The sequence below is a fragment of the Lactuca sativa genome, chromosome 6 (assembly GCF_002870075.4).
Source record: "Lactuca sativa cultivar Salinas chromosome 6, Lsat_Salinas_v11, whole genome shotgun sequence".
NCBI lineage: Eukaryota > Viridiplantae > Streptophyta > Magnoliopsida > Asterales > Asteraceae > Lactuca > Lactuca sativa.
The window spans coordinates 191,443,679-191,468,367 of NC_056628.2; the positions used below are offsets into that span (position 1 = coordinate 191,443,679).

A 24,689-nucleotide genomic window follows, 5' to 3' on the forward strand; every position below is an offset into this window, starting at 1 on the left:
CTCGACTCAAAAATGAATAGTCAAGAACATCACGTTCTTAATCGAGTGGTAATTTTTCTTTATCTTGAAAATTTTGGCAGTTTCGAAATATGAATTTGTTTTTCTTAATTTTTTTTGTGAATATCCCTAATATTGTATAATATTTGAAAATTTTAATATTTGTATAGATTAAATATGATATAAATATATAATATAAAATAAATTTTACATTTTATTATTTGTTATACACGAAAACAGTTTAAAACATGATAATATGATATATGATTGAAGAAATTTAACATCAAATATATTGTAAAAAGTTGAAGTTTGGTGTTGGATTCGTGATCCCTAAAGAAAATGAAGGAATCTATCGTAAAATTGAAGGGGGAAAAAGGAATTAACCATGAATGAGAGGAGTCTTTCTCTCTCTCTCTCTTTCTCTCTCTCTTCCTTATCAACAAGGCTGGTCTTCCCTCACTTGTACTGCTCTCCTTGTATGATCAATTTTCAAACATTCACTTAATATTTCTTTATTCTTTCTCAATAACGTCTTGTCATACCTTTTCATCACCTCCTTCTCGCCACCACCGGTGCTCCGGCCAACTCCGCTTTGTATCAGATATAAAGAGAATAAAACATCTGCCTTCTGTGGGTTTTAAGATTCACTCTTAAGATATTTGATTTCGACTTTCATCAAACATCAACAAAAGGACAACAATTCGCCTTCTTCGATTTACAATTTGATTAGGGTTTTTCGTTTTCTGCTTCATCGATCCTTTCTTTCTCTCCCGAGCTCTTGTTCTGTAGGGTTTTTCTTGAGCAAGAGTGATGGAAGATTACATGGGCCAAATGAGAGAGAACAACAGCAGCAATAATACAGGCACACCATCTACAACTTTCTTATACGGGTCGGGTGGAGGATCGGTTCTTTCCCCAGATACCACCAATACTTCTTTGTATGGGAGAGGAGGAGGTAATACTATAGGCGATGAAAGTAATCCTGGAGGCTTTAATCATCTTCAATATCACCATCATCATCATCATCATAATCATCCGGTGGTAAAGATCGAAAGTGGAGGTGCCCAGAAATTTCATAATTACCCTTCTGTGATGAGCTTTCATAACGAAGATGAAGCTCTTAAAGCTAAGATCATTTCCCACCCTCACTATTCCAACCTTCTTCAAGCGTACATGGACTGTCAAAAGGTGACCTAAATTCGTATAATTCTCGAACTCAGAATAATTACAGGTTATATACACAATATACGTATAGCTCTTAATTCAAGGACTAATTGTATATTCTCTATATGTAGGTGGGAGCGCCACCGGAAGTTGCTGGGAGGCTGACGGCGGTGCGGCAAGATTACGAGGAACGACAACGGGCTAATTTACTTGATAGTGGTTGCAGAGACAACTACAAAGACCCGGAACTGGACCAGTTCATGGTATGACCAACACCTTGATCAGTGCATCTGCGCTTAACACATAAGATCTGTGAAGTTGATCATACGATTTACTGATATTTTGTAATGGGGTTGTTGATTTTATGATTCTTTTTCTTTTGACACGTCAAAAATACTACAGGAAGCATATTATGATATGCTGGTGAAGTATAAAGAAGAACTCACAAGGCCAATACAAGAAGCTACGGAGTTCATGCGACGGATCGAATCTCAGCTTTCGACACTTACCATCTCCTCTTCTTCCACCAATGCTTCTCCTGGTCGGACTTTTATCTCTCCCGGTTTGTTTCTATCTTTATATCTATATATACATATGTGTTTTTGGAGAAAATGGGCTTCTTTTAAAATCCAAAAAAAAAATCAAATCTTGGGACTATATTGATCATAAAAAATTGTTTTTGATTTTGGTTTTTCTTGTTCGGAATGTCTGATTTCACTTTTATTTTCAGTCTAGAGGTATAGTAGTACGAAGTGTGGAAATACTAAAAGAAACTGGGAGTTTGTTTACTGTCAAATCCAGCTATTTATGGTAGTAGTAGTGGTAGGACTGATCAGATATCGACCATTCATTGGTCTCTTCAGTTCCAGCCAGGTTGAATTTTTTTTTTTTTTTTTTTTTTTTTTTTTTGACCCAACTTTGTTACATAGATCTTCTACTGAACTTTCACTCTCAATGAGAAAGAAAGAAAGAAAAAGTGTCACAACACAAAGTGACGCAGGTAAAAGAAAACCCTAATTAGGAATCACGGGTGTGTAGGGTAAAAGATTTATTCTTGTTTGATAATTATTCAGATGCGACTAATCATCATCTTAGTATGTTTTGTAGCATCAACGTTCAACACTAAACACCCGTAGCTCGTAGATGATAGAACTCACACCTTCTTAGGTTTACTTTTAACCGACAGAAGAAAATAATTTGATAATAATAAATATCACATGTTTTCCAAACAATTATTTTATAATCTTTAACATGACTGGTGACGCCCTCTATTTTAATTCTTTTACAAGATAGAAACAACCATTAATCATTAAATGAAACATTACTTTAAGTACATACGTACTGCATTCTAAAATATATTCCTAAAATTTCATGACATCTATATATGAGTTTTCTCATTTCCAGATTATCGGTTTTTAACAATACCCTAAATTTAACCTAAATTCAGCTCTACTTTTTACATAATATATGCAAATCTTTCATTCCCAACGTTCTTCATTTGTATTACCTCGAGAGAATGGAGACATTATTCTGGTCACGTTCTCAGTCTGTGTTCGCGAGTATTTATAACCTTTTTATTTTATTAGTATCTTTGGAGATTCATTGATAATTTTTTTTTATGTTGCAATAATTTATTGTAGCTTTGGAGGGATTTGAAAAATGGGGTAGACATAGGATGCTGTTCATTTCAGTGCTACCCCATGTCGATGTCCAAGTCCATGTTCCTTTTTGATTTCTTTTCATTTTGATTTCTTTGATTTTTAATTGTTGTCTTATATTACTAGTGTCTGCATCACATTTTCTTTTGATATTTTTTTCTCAATGATGGAAAATTCGCAGCTATATATATTCTATCAAGTTTTACAGTTTTCCTGTTTTTGAAACTTTGCACATATATTATTTGATTTAATGCTAAAGATTTACTTTAGTGATTGTGCTCAAGCCAAACATGCATGCAAAATTGCAAACAATTAACTAGGTCTTAGATTCTTTTAATAATTTTTAAAATAAGTTATTATCTTCTTTTGTATAAATTTCTAAGTTCATTTTCAGATCTGTAAGGTTTTTTCTATGACCACGATGTGAAATGACTATACACTAGCTTTTATCTATTAAGAAATGTACTTATATGAATAAGTCATTGAAAAACTTCTGTTGTTCAAAATTTGTAAGTAATGTCAAGCTTTCCTTTTAAGCGGGACAGGTGCAAGGTTGAAAGGACTATACCCTCTACCTTTATTTTATGTTATTACACTACTAGAAAACGGGAAATACCGACGGCATAATCCGTCATTATTCCATCGGTGATAGCCAAAGATTGCCGACGGAAATGTGGGCCGTCAGGTTTTTGGTCGTGTGTAATATATACCCACAGATTAGCGAAGTAGTCTACAGATGACAAGTTCCGTCGCTAAATTACTGACGGCTCTACTTTACCGACGGATTAGGTATGCTTTAGTGACGGATGTCTCTTTGACCGTGTTTGACTTTAATACCGACGGATAGCTACACTTTAGCGACAAACGATGTTTAACTCTCTTTGACTTAGGTGTTGTTTATTTTGGAAGTTGTTAAATGTTTTGTCTTTTTCCATGTTTGCGGAAGAAGACACGCACTTAAGAAACGTCTACCCGCCAGAAGGGAAAAGTGCTCAAAAAGTACTTTTGTAGAAAAACAAACAAGGCCTTAGTTACCTACGGAATACCAACTACATCTTTTACCGATGGATATTTTGTCACTAATCCGTCGGTATTTTTGATAGATTTAAAAAAAAAATGTAAAATATTAAAATTTCTAGCTTTTTGTAAATATACAGAAAAACCAATACTCAAACGTTGATAATAACATATTGAAACACAAACCTAACTAAACATTACAATTAAAGTGTCACAATACACACAAAAAATGTCTCAATATCAAGTTTGACACAATCGTTTCATATCAACTAAGAATTAATACAAAAGCAAACAATACCTAGTGTTTAAACATTCCATTCTCAAAAACTAAGAACTGGCATAAGGTGAATTATCGGGTGGATTACAGGGTTGATTACTGGACATATTCCACTTTCAAAAAAACATTGTCATTTGTTCTTGAATTTTCTCTTGTGTTTGTTGCTCGGAAGAAAATTCCTTATGCAAACTTACAACCTAGAAAATGGTAACACAATTCAATACTTAAACCATAAAAGAGATGAACTTTAGTTTATTATAGCAATGCCCATAACTTTTAAACAATAATAGCAATGTACTTTAGGTTATTATAACAGACAATTTACTTTAGTTTATTATAACAATGTACTTAACTTGTAAACCACAATAACAATGTACTTTGGTTTATTATAACAATGTAGTTTAGTTTATAATTATAGCAATATACTTAAGTTTTAAGCCATAATAGCAATGTATCAATTTAATTCATAATAACAGCATACTACTTAACTTTTAAACCATAATAGCAATGTACTTTTGTTTATTATCAATTTAATCAATATTTACAACAAACTACTAAACTTTTAAACCACAATAACAATGTCTTTTTTTATATAATCAGTTTTATCCATAATAACAACATAGTAAAAAACTTTTAAACCATCATTATACTTTTGTTTATTATCAATTTAATCCATAAGAACAACATACTACTTAATTTTAAACCATAACAACATGCCTCTAGTTGTGATGCATCCGACTAGGTGGATTGGCTAGATTGGAAAGATGGTGTCCTAGAAACCACAAAATTAACAGATGAGTATTCTATCCTAAAGGTAGCATCCTTCTTTTTTCCTACCTTTTTTCCTCAGTTATCTTTTAACCCATACCTCCAGATCATCCATGTAGTTAGTGATGAAATATGCTATCCGTCAGTATACCATTACTCATATGTTAGTAATTATCAATGGATTACCAACGACCATCCCTTATTTTCGATTTTCGGCCACAAAATGTCGTTTTTTCCGATTCATTTTTTCACATATATTATAAATGAATATCTTTACTTTCACAAATATATAGCTAATATCCACCTATATAAAGTTATGTGAATCTTCGGAATTCGTTACTTATTTTATAATTTAACATTACAATGTCTATTAATACATGTGATTTTGGATACACCAACATACATATATACACATATACATTTATATACATATATACATTCACAAACGCATACATACACACACATACACATACATATTCATATACATACACTCATTTACATACATATATACACATATACATACACAAAAATCATAGACATATACATACATACATATACACATAATATTCATATGCATTATCACTTGCACATTAAAAGACACTTTCACATACACACACACATACACACACACACACACACATATATATATATATATATATATATATATATATATATACACACACATACATATTATTATTATTATTATTATTATTATTATTATTATTATTATCATCATCCTCATCCTCGTCGTCGTCGTCATCATCATCTTTTTTCATTATTCGAGTATTAAACATCTTTTTTTCTCTTCGTTTTTTTATATATTTATTATAGATATATACATGCATGCATGGACATGTGTATATACATATATAACGTGCAATAATAATAATAATAATAATAATAATAATAATAATAATTACAACAACACAATAGCTACGACGACGGTGATAACTACATAGTAGTAGTAGTAATTATGTATATGTGTTTATATAAAAAATCAAAGCCAAAAACCTATGTTTAACATTCGAATAATGGACAATAAGAATAACAATAATAATAATAATAATAATAATAATAATAATAATAATATAAGTGATCAATAATAATAATAATAATAATAATAATAATAATAATAATAATAATAATAATAATGGTGTCTAAAACTACTAAATAAGGATCTTAGATTTGATTAATATTTTGTTTATTTGATATTAGAATTTAGATTTTACATTTAACATTATATATGGGAAGTTTTGGAAAACAAAAAACCTTAAAAAAAACCCTAAAAATCATAAAAATGCATAAAAAAAAATACTTAGAGATCACAAGAATTTTTATTTTTTTTTTATAAAAAATCGCAGCTTTCTATATAAATTCATTGAAATTTTTTTTGAAAAAAAAAGTATTTTTTTTTTCAATGAATTTTAAGAAAAAACTGTGGTTTTTTATTAAAAAAATTCAAAAAAAAGTTTTGTGATCTCTAAGTATATTTTTTATGCATTTTTATGATTTTTTGGGTTTTTTTTCATAGAACCTAAACCTTATATATATATATATATATATATATATATATATATATATATATATATATATATATATATATATATATATATATATATATATATATATATATATATATATATAGGGCTAGGTTATTTTGTTTTTTACAATTATTGTGTGCTAGAATGCACCAATAGAAATTTAGTAATTAAATAATTATAGATATTAAATGATTTCCATAATTATATGTATATTAAATGATATCCATAATTATAATTCTCTTTTTATGGAAACTAATTAAATCCGTTGTTAATGCCAGTAATAACATTCTTTCAGAATGAATTTGCATCTAGGTTTTTATAAATGAGTTCTTACTTTGTTTCAAGACTCAATCACTTAAAATACAATAAAGTTGTATGGAATATGAAGAAAGAAAGTGTATTCTATTATAATACACTCTCATTCTTCTAGGTATGAATTTATTCTGAAAGAATATTATTGTTGACATTAATGACGAATTTAATTAATTTTCATAAAAATGAGTTATAACTATGAATAGCATTTAATATACATATAATTAATATTAAATTTCTATTGGTGCATTCTAGCACACAATAGATGTGAAAAACATATAAACTTATATATATATATATATATATATATATATATATATATATATATATATATATATATATATATATATATATATATATATATATATATATATATAAGAAGGGAAAAGTGAATATACCCTTAAGGGTACATAAGCTTAGGTACCCAAACCCACTATAATATGTCATTTTGTTTGATATATTCATTATAATGTTCTTAAACTTTAACTATTGACTTGATTTACGACAAAACTTCAAAAATGGTCCCTGTGGTTTTCAAAAATATCAAGTTTAATCCTTAAGTTCAAAAAACCTCACAGATGGTCCCTGTGGTTTCAAAACTTTTAACATTTGGTCCTTCTGGCTAACTCCGTTACTTTTTAGCCGTTAAATCAGGGGTATTTTTGTCATTTCAATACTCAGGGACCATTTATGAAGTTTTCTATTATTTTAAACAAATGAAAAAATATAAAATAATTATTTTAATATATAATGGCCCTTTCTCTCTCTCTCTCTCACTCTCTCTCTCTCTCTCTCTTTCTCTCTCTCTCTCTCTCTCTCTCTCTCTCTCTCTCTCTCTCTCTCTCTCTGTTGACCTTAAATCTCCATCCATCGTCATCTCCTTCTTCATAAATCTCCATCCATATACTTCATCTCCTTCTTTCAGTCATTTTACCTCGCTTTGAACCTTCACATTGTTTCAGAAATTCAAACCTATTGTTTCGGAAATTCAAACCCAATAACTCAGAACTCATAATCGATTTCATTGCCTCTCATACTCCTTTGTCAGAGGTAAAAAGGTTTTGGTGGTCCTTTGAAAGTTAAGAGGGGTATTGGAAGATTGAGGAGGATTAGGGCGGGTGATTGTGTGCGAAACCTGCAACTCTATCTCCTATTCCTCTTTTGAAACCTGCAACTCAATCCACAATCACCATCATGAATCCTAGCTTATGCCCCCATCAATCACCTTTTTTGCAGATCTGCTCTTTTTTCCTACCTTCATTCCACCATTAGAGAGTGTCGCTTTAAACCTACAACAAGATCGAAAAACCCACCATTCCCCCAATCTGAAAAAATTCTCCAATCTAAAACCCTCAAGCCACGGGAAAAAAACATGAAGAAACTATAAATCAAGCGTATTGTGTGTTCTGCCCCCATTTTAAACTAAATCCCACATGAAATTAGGAGTCACGGCTGTTGAGGCGTCTGACGACGGAGGAGATTGATGGAGATGTTTAATGACGCCGTTGGTGGCAAAAGCCGATGGTTATGAAAAGAGATCGACGATGGTTAAGGGGAAGAAGAAGACAGTAGGATGAGGTTGTGAGTTTTTTATTTTCAAAAAGTGTATGTGTGGGTGTTTTTGAGTTTCTAACGATCAAGCAACCCATTTCTTAAAAGAGATCAAAGTACTTTCTTCATACAAACATGTAAATATCATCTCTTTTATTGACTTTTGTGATGAACATAACGAGAGAGCTTATAAACTTTTAGAACCGGAATAGGTAGTGTTCATTTGGGGTGAGTGGTTTTAGTTTGAGTTCATTTGCAGGCGAACACACACACAGAGAGAGAGAGAGAGAGAGAGAGAGGACCATTATATATTAAAATAATTATTTTATATTTTTTTCATTTGTTTAAAATAATAGAAAACTTCACAAATGGTCTCTGAGTATTGAAATGACAAAAATACCCCTCACTTAACGGCTAAAAAGTAACGGAGTTAGCCAGAAAGACCAAATGTTAAAAGTTTTGAAACCACAGGGACCATCTGTGAGGTTTTTTAAACTTAGGGATTAAACTTGATATTTTTGAAAACCAGAGGGACCATTTTTGAAGTTTTGTCCTTGATTTACTTTCAAGATTTTTGAAATTTCACTATTATCTTCCTCTTACATCACATATTTTTGCCGAACACCTAGTAGGCTATATATATTATAGTTGAAAATGACAATTATATAAGAGGAAGATAAATGTGAAATTTATAAAATCTTGGAAGTAAATCATGTTAGAAGTTAAATTATAAGAACATTTCACAATTACAATGTATATATATATATATATATATATATATATATATATATATATATATATATATATATATATAGAGATACAAAACGACGTAGTATGGTGAGTTTGGGTACCAAAACTTATATACCCTTAAGGGTATATTCATTTTTCCCATATAAGAAATACATACTTTCAATATATTCATGCATATCTTTTCATGTACTAAAAACGATATACACTCGTTGAAATCATAATCTTACCATAGCTTTCAAAAATACCCATATGAACCTAATAAAAACAATTAACAAATGAATTTGCTTAATCAAATTAACATCTCCGAATGTACTGTCTATCAGTTCGTATAAATACACCCAAATTAAATTAGAGTTTTATGTGTTTTCAAATCATTTTTTATTCATATTATTCTTCACACTCTAACAATATGAAATACATATAAAAACTAACACAGGTTAATGTCCATACGTTGCACATGATAGTTATATATTTGAAATATCAACACACATATGTTATTAAACATAACCATATCATTGTTATTAACTTTGAAAAAATAAATTTTTGCTAAGTTGGTATTAAACATTATAACTATTTTGAATTATATGATAATATAAATACATATTAAAAACTTATAATCCAATTAGGTTATACCATTAGGCTGCATGTAATTTATAAATATTAGAATCATGTCAACTTAATGGTCTCAATGGTCTCAATCTGTTGATTGCACTTAAATAAATTAAATATAACATCGGTTGTTTTTAAATATTGTTATGGTTATTCAATTTTAAAAATAAATTATTTTTCTAACTTTTTAGTTTCGATCATCATGACTTTCAAATATAAAAAGTTTTTTTGTTTTAAAGTAACAATATTATTTTTAATTTAATATTATTTTTTATTATTTTCATCTTTTGTTACTTTTAAACTGTTACTTTGAAAAGTTTTCTTAACTATAAAAGATAGCTTTTGGATTTTTTTTAACTTGTTTAACACGACATTTAAATTTTTTTAACTATTCAAAAAAATAATAAAACGACATTTAAATTTTTTTAACTATTCAAAAAAAATAATCTTTGGATTTTGTTGTGATTTAATTGACATTTTGATTTATCTTTTCCATTAAACATATTTTCAAATTATATAAGTATTTCAAAAATTATGATATTAAAATGATTATATTTTTCTTACAACAACATATTTAGACTAATAAATTATGTATATTATAGCATCTCCAATGGTAAATCTATATTAGTGATCAAAAATATTATCACATTACCATTTTATTAGTATTAACATCTAATTAAATATTTTCTCCAATGGTTAAACTTTTTTATGACTCTTTTTATTATTTTAAAAATAGTATCCTTATATATCTAAAATGTTATATAAAACTCCCTTTTTAAACATGTTGTACTTTAATATAAACATTCATTCATTATACTTTTTCCTTAATGTTCTCTATTGGCGAGCTTCTTTGTAGGTTTTTAATATTTTTTTTAATAAATTATGTCATTCAAAAGAAAATACTCTTTTTCCACAATGAAAAACATTCGAAATTAATAAAATGGCAAGAAACAAAAATTTAATTGCAATTTAAGCTTCTATTTCACCTATGGATACTAAAATCATGGAGAACTCCAAGTACATTGGAAACCTTCACTATTGAACTAGACTTGAAAAAGTTTAATTGCATGTTATACACTCACATTAACTAGCGTTTCCTCTTCAATTTCTTATTTAAAGTAGCCTAAAATTTTCATTATGTTTGAGTTTCTTCTTAAACCATTAATACTTGTTAATTAATATTCATGTTTTTGATATGCGGTTAAAATTTTCATTCCTCTTCTAATTTATATTGTAGTCTAATATGACGGTCATAATTGATTATTCAAAGTTCCGTTTACAAAGCTCAGATGAGCCTTAAATTGTGAAATTGAGTATGTTTTTAGGTCTTATATGGATGGGTACTTACCCTTCTTTTTGTGCTTACATGTTTATTTACTTTTGTTGGCACCTATGTTTGTGTTTAAACAGATGATAGTAAATGCGAGGTGATTGGTTCATCAGATGAAGAACAAGAAAACAGCGGTGGAGAAACGGAACTTCCAGAAATTGATCCACGAGCTGAAGATCGTGAATTAAAGAATCACTTGTTGAGAAAGTATAGTGGCTACTTAAGTAGTCTTAAGCAAGAACTTTCCAAGAAAAAGAAGAAAGGGAAATTACCGAAAGAAGCCCGACAAAAGCTTTTAAGCTGGTGGGAATTACACTACAAGTGGCCATATCCTTCGGTATGTGAATCTCTTCTCTATTTTGGATTCCTTCCCTTTGTTGAAAATCCAACAAAAATTAAAATTTCCTTCTCTCCTCCTCTGTGTTCGCCACTTACCAAAAAAATTCTACTTGTGTAGTTTCAAATGTCTTTCATTTTATATGTTGAGAAATAATAAGTAGATACTCCCAATATGGCTTATTTGATCTTTTTATGTTTTGTGGTAAGCATCTTGGTGTAGTTGTATCTTATTATATATGTTAAGAAATTAGAAGTAGATACTCCTTATATGGCTTATTTGATCTTTTTATGTTTTGTAGTAAGCATGTTATGCAATTTTATCTTTGTTAGAGCCTTCAAACCATTGACATGGTATATTCTTCTAATGATATGATTCATGACTAGTAGAAATATGAGATAATGCTTGAAAAACAAATAGCAATAACAAAATAAAGAAGAAAAAGGGTGCTAAGAATCATAACTGATATACTTGTCTTAATCCTAACCATCCTCTATCATCATGCATCCACCACTAGATATCACTTTCAACTACTAATATCAATTGCTAACCAAAACAATCAGAACCATATTTAACATAAAGACGCATATGTAAAGCAAGGCCCATAAACTAAAGATGTAACAATATATAAACACACACAAAAGCCATTAATGAATGCACATATTTGTAGTTGTGGTACATGACTGAATCTATTTCTTGGTATTTTCTTAATATTGATAATATAGGAGTCGGAAAAGGTAGCATTGGCAGAATCAACAGGGTTGGACCAGAAACAGATAAATAATTGGTTTATCAATCAAAGGAAGAGACATTGGAAACCTTCAGAGGACATGCAATTTATGGTTATGGATGGGCTTCATCCACAAAATGTTTCTACTACTCTCTACATGGAAGGACACTACATGGGTGAAGGTCCTTACAGATTGGGTCCTTGAGTGATCCAAACAAAAAGGAGAATATATCATATGTTTGTGGTTTAGCCATAGAGGTACGCATTCTTGAGTGGCACTTGTGTTGTGCATAGTTGAAAAGCCTAGGCCTGGGTAATTCTACCATAGCGTAATACCTATCATATTTGTATCCCTTATATTTATCGTATACTTAGTCATGTTGATATGTTCTTGGAAAGACCTTATGCATAACAACATTGTACGTACTATATGCCTGCATAGGGTCATCCAAGTGTCATAATCACACTCTGTGGAGTGCATATATTTATTTATATCTTCTTTTAATTAATAATTGCATGCATGTAATAGCTAGGGTGATGTTTGGAATTGTGTATATTATTTTGTATAAGGATAATAAAAGTTGTGTTTATTGATAACTTGAACTCTTTTTTTTTTTTTAATTTTCATTGGAGTTTATAGAATGACCTTTATCTTCCTTTTTCTTTATCAATGATTTTTAGTTTGGCCTTTTTGTTCATGGAAAGGAAAGTGTTCTCTGGTGCATGTTGTGATGAGATTTCTAAGAAGCACACTAATTAAATAACCCTTTTTTATAACGTTAATTAAAATGCTTTCAAACTATTTATGTGTCTTGTGTTTATATTGCATTAATAAGCTTATTTTATTAAACATCAAACAATAACATTCTCAGACCCACTATTTGCTAGCCTCCCAAAATACCATATACAACTCTACATAGATGGTTTTATTAAATATAACTACAAGAAATAAGACTTCTAAAATCTACCCGATTTCTAAAGAAAATTGTGACGGGTTAGTGACGTAATTGCGACTAATATAAGATTGTGGTTAATCTGGACAAAATTTTGCAAGATTACACATAGATTAGCAACGGAATTATATAATATCTAAAATTCCTCACTAATTCATGGCTAATTTAATTAAAAGATTTTATTTTAAATTGAATGGTCCGTCCCTAATTAACTATTAAACTTTACTTATAGAAGCTTATGTAACGATAACGACACATTTGTAAAAAGGTTCAAGTGTAATTGTAGTCAATTTATTGTTATTTAAAATGATTATCATTGCCGAAAGACTCCAAGTAGCTAAGCAACACAAGAGAAAGAATTACTTCAAACTAACAACGTTTGAAGGGCTTTTAACTATCAATAAAGAGGATATGGCTAACTTTGGCTTTCATCACATGGATATTTAGCTCATTATCATTAGATATTATGGTGCTAAACTCATGACTTAGTCTAATTTGGTTATAATAATCAAAAAGCTTAAATCATCTAGATTTTTCTTAGTTAGTAAAATATCTAGAGGAGCTCGTAGCATATACTCTCAGTTAAATTCATAATTCTCATGAAGCATGTAATTAATAAAAGTTAACTAGCATTAAGATTTAAAAGTCACCAAATCCAAAAGCAGTCAAATGATTTCATTGCAATACTGGAGAAAATACTTTCGAGACTTGTGTGAAATGAAAATAAACACAAAAACCATTTGTTGCTTGATAATTTGAAGATCCATTACTTAATTAAGAAATTGGTCAACTAATCACTAAACATACATCTAAACTCGTGAATAAAGATATATGAATAAAAAATTGTTGAAATGGAAAATACTTTCATAAACATCACCAAAAGTTCATAATAATCTTCAAACAAATAATTATCCATGGATTATACATAATGGAAAATCTTGAAATTGCCCCCAGCAGGAGCCACGCAGGTCGCGTAGATGCATCAGAATTTGGGGACTTTTTCTTTTTGGGTTTGTACTTCATTAGTTCTGCAACGTCACAAAAATTACAAAGAGTATTTTGATTTTAAAACAGAATAACCACTTAAACCTTTATTTTTAAAATCATTGAATAACATTTGATTGATAAAAACAACACATTATCATAGTTAAGTTCACAAAATCGGGGAAATGAATATCTTTGATGCATGTGTACAGTTACGTCGAGCTCTTCTCACGAACGACCTGCAAAATGTTTAACCAACAACTGTAAGCATAAAGCTTAGTGAGTTCCCCAATATACCACATATTCCACCATACAATGCATCCACAAAAAGTGTTTGGCTCTAGTGTTGACTTGCCAAATCTCATATCAACGTAAACATATGTAGAAATCATATATGAAATAACTGGTCTACTCCAACCCCAAGTGAAAGCTATGGGCCAAATCATAGTCCTACAGTCATATTCTACCATAGGCCAAATCATGGTCTTTCCTTGCAATGTTGAGGGGCAAATCCCAATCTTACGTATTACTGTCAGGGGCTAGATCCTGGTCTTCCATACAATTTCTAGGATCTATATTCTAATCTTTCATATAATTTCCAGGGGCCAGATCCTGGTCTTTCATACAATTTTCGGGGGCCAGATCTTGGTCTTTCATACAACTGATAAAGTCATATGTAGTTAGGGGTCAGATAGACAGTTGATCAGTTGATCCACCCAAGATTGAACAATCAGGCAAGAACATCACAATAAGGCATTAGACCAAGAGTTCTCATGCTATCCAACTTAAACTACATACAACCAATGCTATCATTACCATATAATCATGTAACATAAACCAACATATTACAACCTTCCATCGTTACCCTGCCATTGACTATTTCTTAGTTAAGTCCTTTGTTGTTCAAACCTACCTAATCCTGAAAAGTGGCCTTCCCCAGTTACCCTAACCAAGCATAACTCCTAACAGTATTATACGATCAACAGGCAAGATCCTACCAGTCTAGCATACCAAGATACTAAGTGTTCTAACTATACATACATAATAAGGAGTTATCCTAGCCAAGTAGCATACTTGTACTCTAACAGTACCTCTAGCCTACCATGCAAAGGATATACAATGGGATATGTGGCATAGTGAGAAACTCACCTGAACTGAAGAGCCAGAGAAGCACAACAACACTCTTACACCTTTCACTGTTCAATTATGCGAACCGACTAAGACCAAAATATATAAATACTCAATCAACAATCCAAATCCTCCAAGTTTTGACACCAAGTCAAATTGGTCAAAATTCAACAATCAAGTGAGTCAACACTCACCATAGCATGGAGACATCTTCGTCATATCGTGGGTATGTTCAGACAAAATAGTCGACATGTAGGAAATCACCACGTCGTGGGCCCTCCTTGGCCACGTCGTGGGCGTGTTAGGACAAAACGAGAAGTTGGACTCCACCATGGCGTGGTAAGTCCTTGGCCACGTCGTGGTCACTAGCAAAAGCCATTTTTCCTTGTTAAGGACTTAGTCCATTAAGCCCTTTTGGTCCAACTTTCTAGAAGGCTTCCTCGCCGTCAAATGAACCATAAAAATCCTTACTTTATGGGAATGCATGTCCAATGCATTTCTCTCCCAAAACTAGGTCAAAATAGGGCAAGAAATGGGGTCAAGACTCAATGCATGGTACCTATCAACATGAAAGTATAGATCTGAAACATATGATGACCTAGAGACCTCAATAAGTGATAAAGTTGCCCACTTTGTCAAAAACCAACCATTCATATCAACATTACATGAAAGAAAAGAGCTAAAAAATCTAGATCTACAAGGATGCACCAAGAAATGGAGACAAGATGCTACTTGACACTTTGCTCAACAAAACCTTCCTTCAACCTTCAAATAACCAAAAAACCAACAAAGAGCTCAAAAGACAAGAGGAGAGGTTAGGATTTCAATATAGAAGGGTGGGGGTTAGGGGAAATGACCTAAACTTGGAGATAAGGCCTTTAATATGGAGGAAACCCTAAAAATTATGGGATTAGGCTGCAACAGCTGCCACGTCATGGCAAACGAGCCAAACGCACTCTTCATTAAATTGACATGACACCTTGTGGCATGTGTTGTTTTCCAAAACCCATAAATTTGACCCATTTAAATATTTAGCGGATCTATTCTGGAAAACGGGCGTTACAACTCTCCCTCACTTAAAATAGATTTTGTCCTCGGAATTTGTCCTTATAATTTATTCGTAAAATGCCCTCCAATCCCCTTGTGGGTTGTTTTATTCCACTCCCTACTTACACAAGTCGAATTTATTCTGAATACCAGAATCTACAGCTACAAACACAAGGATTTCCAAAACCAGGCGCATACGCCAAACCCGAGCGGAAACTCCAAAAGGTCAAAATCATATTTGTTGCAGCACTCGAACAATGTTATAAACGGACACTTACTTTAAACCCAAAATCAGATTCAATCCTTAGTGAGAAATATGCGACCTGACGAAGAAACAAACCCTAACACATCACAACTAACCAACATCGAGAAGAGCTGACTTCTTCGTCCATAACTTGAAGACTCCAAGATCATGTTTGGCTTCTAGGAAGACAAGGCACTCCCGTGTATCGACCATGCTGACCAAAAACTCAATACCTTCTCAACCATATTCCATCCTACTGATAACTGAAGAATGAAATCCACAACCAACCGCTAAAACCGGCAACCTCATACACAGACACAAAACCAAAGTTTCTAAACAAAAGCCCAAGAGACAAAGGCTAACCTAGCATATACATCAACATGATTCTAACAGCATTTATGTCTAAATGAGGAACGACTAACAAACTAACAAACAAACAATGACAAGTATGTTTCAACCCAAGTGAAGGTTGTGGTCCTCCCACAGTCTTACAATCACTCTCGACCTAGCTTACCAATAGTATATTTCAACCATGTGAATGATATGGTCCTCCCATAGTTTTACAATCACTTTCATCCTATTTTATCCAACGGTCTATTTCAACCATGTGAATTATGTGGTCCTCCCACAATATTACAATAAGTTATGTCCTATTTCAGCCATGTGAATGTTGTGGTTCTCCCACAGTCTCACAATCACTTCCGGCCTATTTCAGCCATGTGACTGTTGTGCTCCTTCCACAGTTTTACAATCACTTCCCTATTTTCAATGGGCTCCCCCATCATCTTTCAATCTAAACTTCAAAGATAACAAAAAAAACTGACACGATTCGGACCCTTAGTCTACTAGACCCTATCATATGTTCGGGTTGTGCTTCGAAATATAAAGCCTTCATCAGACAAGAACAGACAGATTGGCCCTCATATAACCCTCAAACTGATCCTAATCACTAACCATTACATTCGCCGCCAAAGATGCCTCAAACCTTCAAACAAGATAACCTTGAATCCTCATCATCTTCTTCCTTGGTCACAGGTGTCTGCAGAACAATAATCCATGTGTAAGATTCATTCCTGTCAATGACTTGGACATGTTATCCTTTCCCTTGAATAAGAAAGTTTGGGGATGACCTGATATCTAAAATCCTTCCATTCGAACAAGCGATTATCCCCCACTTGGAATTTATTAAACTTCGTTGTCTTCATAACCAATCAAAATTTTCGGGTTAACTCAAAACTTTACCACCTGGTTCCTAACAAACCCACCTGACATCCAAAGTAAAAAAGAGAATCCAAATCCTTCAAACAAAATTTGAGAGTTCCAACACACATCCACAACTCCATAACTAGCACACAATCCAATCATAAATAATTTACTCAAAACAGAACCACAGTTGATTAAGACAATATCATTCAATAGATCATCCAATATTACAATGAGAAAACGAAAACATAAATAAAAGAAACTGAAGACACCAACGAATTTTGCATACGTCCGAACTGAAGAAAGCTCATCACTCAAATCCTAGCTCATGGAACTCCAACTATCCCATGTCTTCCATCTGGTAACTAAAATTAAAATGAAAATACCTGATATTGATAAAAAAAAATAAGAAAATGTAAAATATGTATGATAATTAACTAAAATTGAAATGAAATATGTTAAAATAAACTATAAAAATAAGTAAATTAAATGAACCTGTCAATTATATAGCACAATGAGCTTGACATTATTTTTTAGTCCAGAATTTTTCACAACAATATGGTCAATTCCATCTCAAAAACGATAAGGTACATAATGGTTAAAAGATCTTTAGATAGTGATTTGTAATATTATAAAAGAAACTTATGGGCCTTCTAGCATCTATACACACTAGTTATAGCAGCGGAAACATATTAAAAATCATATGTGTACATACACCTTAATGGATCTAGGTTTATTCTATTATAGCAACTTACTTAGAAAAACTATAAAATTACTACCCTCTTTTGGATTTTGATCTTTTGGTAGACTCCTTGATCTTCTGTAGGTGTGTACATTGGTCCCTCTTCTGGCCATCTTGGCCATCGATGTCTTGAACTCATTACTCAACGCGTCATTATCTCTCGTCATGTCATCTTTGATAAAGACTATTTCTCTTTCTCATACTTTCACGCTAAACCATTAGTCTCTTATTATGACCCTTTTCTCTTTGATGAAACTCCTCCCCCTCTCCTACTCCTGTCACGCCTCCTTACACTAGGATTGGTGATACTAGTACTCCTATAGATACCTCTTCTCCTTCCCTTTCTCCTAGTATTAGTTCTTATTCTACTACCACACCCCACCCATCACCTTCTTCCTTTCATCCCCCTCCCTCACCTTCTTACCTTATGGTCACTCGATCTCATACTTGGTCTGTCAGACCATGTCAAATATTCAATTTATCTACCACCTTTGATATTTCTCCTATCCCTCTCTCTACTACTCAAGCTTTGTATGATCCCAACTGGAAAGTTGTCATGGATTCTGAAATGTCAACTCTCCTGTCTAGTCACACTTGGAAGCTTGTTCCCCCTCCTCCTTAAGCTAACATTATGGGTTGTCGTTGGCATTACTGTCACAAGTTTGATAGCAAAGGTAATTTTGATCGTTACAAATGTCTTCTTGTTGCTCAGGGTTTCTCTCAACTTCCTGGTTTGGATTTGGATGACACGTTCAGTCATGTTGTCAAACCAGCCACCATTTGTACCACTCTCAACATTGCTATATCAAGACATGGCCCTATTCATCAATTGGTGTCAAAAATGATTTCCTACATGGTGATTTATCTGAGTAAGTATATATGAAACTGATGGATTTTATATTTTACAAAGAAAAACTACTTTTAGTGGAAAAACAAAAACCCTAAGTTAACATGCACCCTAAAGGATCTATGTTCTCATTATGATTTACAAACAACTATTGAATATCAAGAACCCCACAAGTACATTGATATTTTTGAAATTACTAAATGGTCATTAGAAAATACATACCTTAGTTTATTATAGCAAATAAACTAGTAATCCTTCCTTGTTGGTCTTTAGAAAGCAAGCACCAGAAGTCTCGTGCCTCTAATGCCTCACACTCAAACCCTAACAAGTTGGAGACTTAAAAGGAGAGAGGAGGAGGAAGGAAATTTTTGAATTCTCTCTTTGGAATGAAGTGATTTCAAAAATCATAACTCAAGGTGGTTTATATAGGTGATAACGAGGCTAAGGATAATGCAGGTTCCTTTTAGATAACCCTAATCCTTTTGCTTTCCCCTAAGGAATCCAAGTTTTCTTAGAGCCCAAGAAAAGGTCTAGAAAGCCTATAGAGCTCCTCTAGAACCGTCCTTCCTATGGGAGGTTCTAGAATTGGTCAATGTTCAACTTTTAAGCATTGTCACATTTAGTCCTTCTACTTTTAATTAATCTAATTAATTCCAAATAATTTCTGATCAATTTTTAATTAAATAATACTACTTCTAATTAATATATTATTCTCATAATATATTAATAAATCATTTATTTTGATTTAAAATTAATTTATTAACCATATAATAAATTAATAAATCATCATCTCTCTCCAAAAAGCATTTCAGTCAATTACTAGGTTTGAGGGCAACCCAAAAGGACTTTGCTAATAATTTAAGACTATACTAATTTAGTTATTGACTTAGACACCTAATCCAACAGTCTCCCAATTAGATAAGTATAAAACTAAATTACAGGTATAACTTTTAAATCAAATAGCAAAGGGTGCTTTCCAAAGCAATTGTCGAATTCTTATTTGATCATATATTTGTCCTTTACATAAGTGATCAAATATTCCCCCATTCTTCTAAATATCATATGGACATGAGACATGGATTATAATCAATCTCATTGTCCAAAATTTTGTTTCTCGATTTCCTGATTTGTGATGACGTCATAAGACTTCTAATTGAACACGTCAATTTAGTTCTGGCTGGGCACGGAACTATAAGTCAACACCAAATCACGGAGGGGCCCAAAGATATCGATTTTCCCGTAAGGGCAAAAGGAATGAATAAACTTTTAGATGTCACTATGTTTTATAACATCAAGTTACTTATGCATTTTGTGATACCAATGTACACCCGACTTGTAAATTACAACTCATATATCTCTATTTTAAGAATATAAGATATTATCATCTCAGAATTACACGAGATATAATCCATGAATTAATTCTCTGAGCGTGGGTTTATCCAATACTCAAATCCCCATTTTCTAAGTACTCATGAACATTGTAGCAACACAAGTGCTATGTATAAACTCCTTAGATAATCTACAACCCAATTCATGACGGTCTCCATTCACTACTTAGGTCCCGTTTGATAGTTTCTGTCTGGGAAAGTGTTGTATGGTAAAGTGTTGTCTGGGAAAGTTTTCTGACTGGGAAAGAAACCATATTGTTTGATTGTACATCTGATTGATTGTGCTGAATGATGAAAAAAAGTAATAATTCAATAAAAAATAAATTTAAAAAAAAGTTATTTAAAAAAATTAATAATCCAATAAAGAAAGAAAGAGGCAGGGTTTAATGCATAATTGTCTTTCCAGCCCATTCAGCCAGAAAGATATGATTTTGGGGCTTTTTGGGAAAGACATATATTAGCGTGAAAGACCCCTTCTTTGGTGCAAATCAAACAGTCTTTCCGGTCCATTCAGCCAAAAAGATCTGTTTGGACCTGGAAAGATGCATATCAAACAGGGCCTTACGTCCTAAAGTATAAGCGGCTATGGATTTTTGAACAATAAAATTATTCAGGAAGTAAAACATGCAAAGTGAAACATAATAATAACCTAATTAACTATGGTCTCAAATATATTGAATATAATAATCCATATTATTTAATCACCAAAATAATTACGACTTTATTCATTGTATAATGTTTCGAGTAATCAACTAACCACTTTAATCAAACATCAGTCATGCCATGTTGTGAACATGCATTACTATGTCTCTCTATGGCCCTTCCTTTGTGAACAGATCAACTGGACATTATTCTAATGACGCTCATTTCACAATTCCAAATTCTTATCACTATCCAAGATGTGATGGAATTTCAACTTAACATTCATTAATCTTCTATGTTATCAAGATTCCAAAGTCTCAAAGACTAGGTTTTTTTCTTTTTTTGATATTATAGAATATCCCATTGGAACTATGTTATTTGAAATAATTTCATGGTAATTTCTAATTCAATGTACACTCCTTGAACACTTCTCTTTGCATTAAAGTTTCCAACTCACATGTAGATTTTTCAAGTATCTCCCATTATGGAAACATTTCCATATGACCATCAATTCTAATCAAGAACCTTCTCAATCCAAAATCATGTTACTATGGTCCATCCAAATTAATTTCATACTTCTAATTGTCCATAAGCAACCAGTCTTTTGGTATAACCATAGAATGTTCTTGACATTTGTTCAACAACTTCAGTCACACAAAATTCTAGTATTTTTTCTTACAATGCTCTGAGCATTTGAAAATTTAGAATAAGTGAAAATTATAGCATATGTAATTAATTCTATATCTGAAGCATATAGGACTTAACTCATTATATCTTATATAAGGATTTGATATATTTTCAATCCCTTGCTATAATATTTTCATATAACAAATTTCCTGTGTTGAACCATTTCAACATGATATTCATATATGTCTATGACTAAGTTCTATTAAAATTTATAGTCTAAACCTTTTAGATTCGAAAACTGTAACGTCCCAAGACTAATGACATAAAAATTTTGTTTTTAGATTAATAAATCGTTAATACATATCATTTCCATATTACCAAGGTAGTACAGATTTAGAAAAACATCATCAAATCAGAGTAAATCACAAATTGCGGAAGCATGTGGTGTGTGCCCTGCAATCATCCCAAGCTCTCCCATTTGAAAACCAAAGTACCAAAAACATAAAGTGAAACCGTAAGCACAAAGCTTGGTGAGTTCACCAAGATACCTCATACCATACATAACTAGGCATACAATGGGCCCCGCCTCAATGAGATACGGGCCCCGCCCACACTCGTATAACGGGCCCTGCCCATTGAGATATGGGCACCGCCTACAGTCACATAACGGGCCTTGCCCACACTCGCATATTGGGCCCCGCCCTCTGAGATACGGGCCCCGCTAACACTCACATAACGGGCCCCGCCCAGCATGCAAACACATAATCCTACCAACACATGCGATAATCATAAAGATAACAACATACAATACAAGCATCGGGTTTAACCCGACATCGAGCCCCACTCGGCATACGTACTAATACATACACATGCAAGAGTCACGCGGATATCTAGTATCCTAACTGTAACATCCCGAAATTCAGGTAAAGCTACTTAACCCTTCCATTTTGTCAAGTTGTCAAGATTGGTCCCTTGGGAGATTTTTGTGGAATATGAGTACGCTGGGCATACTGGGGAGTACGCTACGCATACTCATGCGCTTAATTTGGACGCGGACTCGCCTGGGTACACTGGGCGTACCCAGGGTTACGCTGGGCGTAATGTGTCCAGATGCAAACCCTAATATTTGACTTGTGCACTATATAATGGATGCTAAGGCTCATTTCTCAGCCTCCATATCAGTGAGTGAAACCCTAAGAGAGAGCCTTCCATCGTCCTTAGTGAGTGTGTGCGATTTTGGAGCTAAAAGTGCCTTGGTGTGTTAGTGAAGAAGAAGGAGAGGAGCTTGTGGAGGCTAGAGCTTGAAGTGCAAGTTTGGATCTGAGATCTACAGAGAAAGGAGCTGCATTTAGAGGTATAAAGTTCAAAACTTTCCTCTTCATTTTTGGTTTGTTGTTGCATGGGCCATTTCTAGGGTTAAAAGTCCCAAAAGTGGAGACTTTATGAGTGTAAGGTGCTCCATGGTCCGAGATCTGTCCCTTTTCAGTGGTATTTGTGTTTTAGATCCATAAAGTTTCCATCTTGGTCGTTGATATGAGAACATGCTTGAGTTTTGAGCTTTCTCGGGTTAGAAATGGGATATTATGGGTGTTAATGACTTGTTCAGCCATGCAAAGGCTTAAAGTCATCGACTTTATGGATTAAGAGGCTTAGAAATGGTCAGATCTAGAAGTTGGACGTGGGTCTTAACTGTTTAAGACCTCAAGAGCTGAAGGACTGAAACTGGGAGTTATACGAGGCGTAATCCCAGTACGCGCAGCGTAGGGGGTCGTGCACCCCGTTTCTGTGAGGACGTCGGGTACGCCCAGCATATATGTTTGGTACGCGCAGCGTAACCTGGAGGGTTGACTTTTGTTGACTTTTAGGGTTTGGTCAACTTTAGGGTCTTTGAGCCATGAGAGGGGTAAAATGGTCTTTTACCCTCCTGAGCGTGATAAGAGAGGAAATGGTCTAGCCTTGGGAAATGTATTGATGTAGAGTGTTTATTTCATATGATTAGGCGGAGGCTAGACCCGATTTCACAGAGTTCGAGATTACCAAGTTACCCGAGGTGAGTCTTCTCACTATACGTTACCTAGAGTGGTATTTATGTGTTGACCGGAGGGTCTTATGTGTTATGTATGAGATTATGTGCTATGTGATATATGTTTGCTATATGATTGTATAGACCGGACTGGAGGGTCCAACGATTCAGACCGGACCGAAGGGTCCAACGATACAAACCGGGCCGAAGGGCTCAACGAGCTATGACCGGACCAGAGGGTCCAACGAGCTATGACTGGACCAGAGGGTCCAACAAGCTACGGGACTGGTGGGTCCCGCTAAGACACATCGACCGGAGGGTCGTACTGTAGCCTCGAGTGGCGTATGTGTTGTATGCGGTATTTTGGGGTACTCACTAAGCATTTATGCTTACAGTGTTATGTGTTATGTGTTTCAGGTACTAGTGACGACCATGCGAAGGCGCTGGTGTGATCCGTACACACACAGTCAGGGGATTTCATTTATGATCTTGGGATATGTTTTTATTTGATAACAAGTGTTGAACATGTAATTTGAGAATGTTTAAAGATAATTATGTCGTTTGAAAAATGAAAAATTGTTTTGAAAATTTACGTTGTTACAAGTTGGTATCAGAGCCTTGGTTTGAGGGACTCAAATGCACCTTCGGGCGTATCTGAACTCAAACTGAGGATTTGAGAAATTTTCAACAATAAAACAAATTTTTCTAAAAGAGCAAGAGGTTTTGAGACAATCAGAGCGGAGCAATGTGTACGGTCAGCCAGCGCCCGAACGGTGAACCCCCAAAATACCCTTACGTTATGTGTTATGAAATATGATAT

At 33.1% G+C, this 24,689-nt stretch overlaps 1 protein-coding gene across 2 annotated transcripts; it reads left to right on the forward strand.

The window, feature by feature from the left end:
- Positions 1 to 255: 255 nt before the first annotated feature.
- Positions 256 to 12,638, forward strand: LOC111879669 (homeotic protein knotted-1). Of its 2 annotated transcripts, none has more exons than XM_023876133.3 (5): positions 256 to 1,185; positions 1,293 to 1,424; positions 1,564 to 1,702; positions 11,055 to 11,311; positions 12,037 to 12,638. In XM_023876133.3, exons 1-5 carry the CDS (start codon positions 808 to 810, stop codon positions 12,244 to 12,246), a joined length of 1,116 nt encoding a protein of 371 aa, XP_023731901.1. In that variant the 5' UTR covers positions 256 to 807; the 3' UTR covers positions 12,247 to 12,638. The 2 variants fall into 2 exon arrangements, with proteins under 2 accessions (XP_023731901.1, XP_023731900.1); XM_023876132.3 differs by having other exon boundaries at positions 259 to 1,185; positions 1,564 to 1,723.
- The last annotated feature ends 12,051 nt before the right edge of the window (positions 12,639 to 24,689 follow it).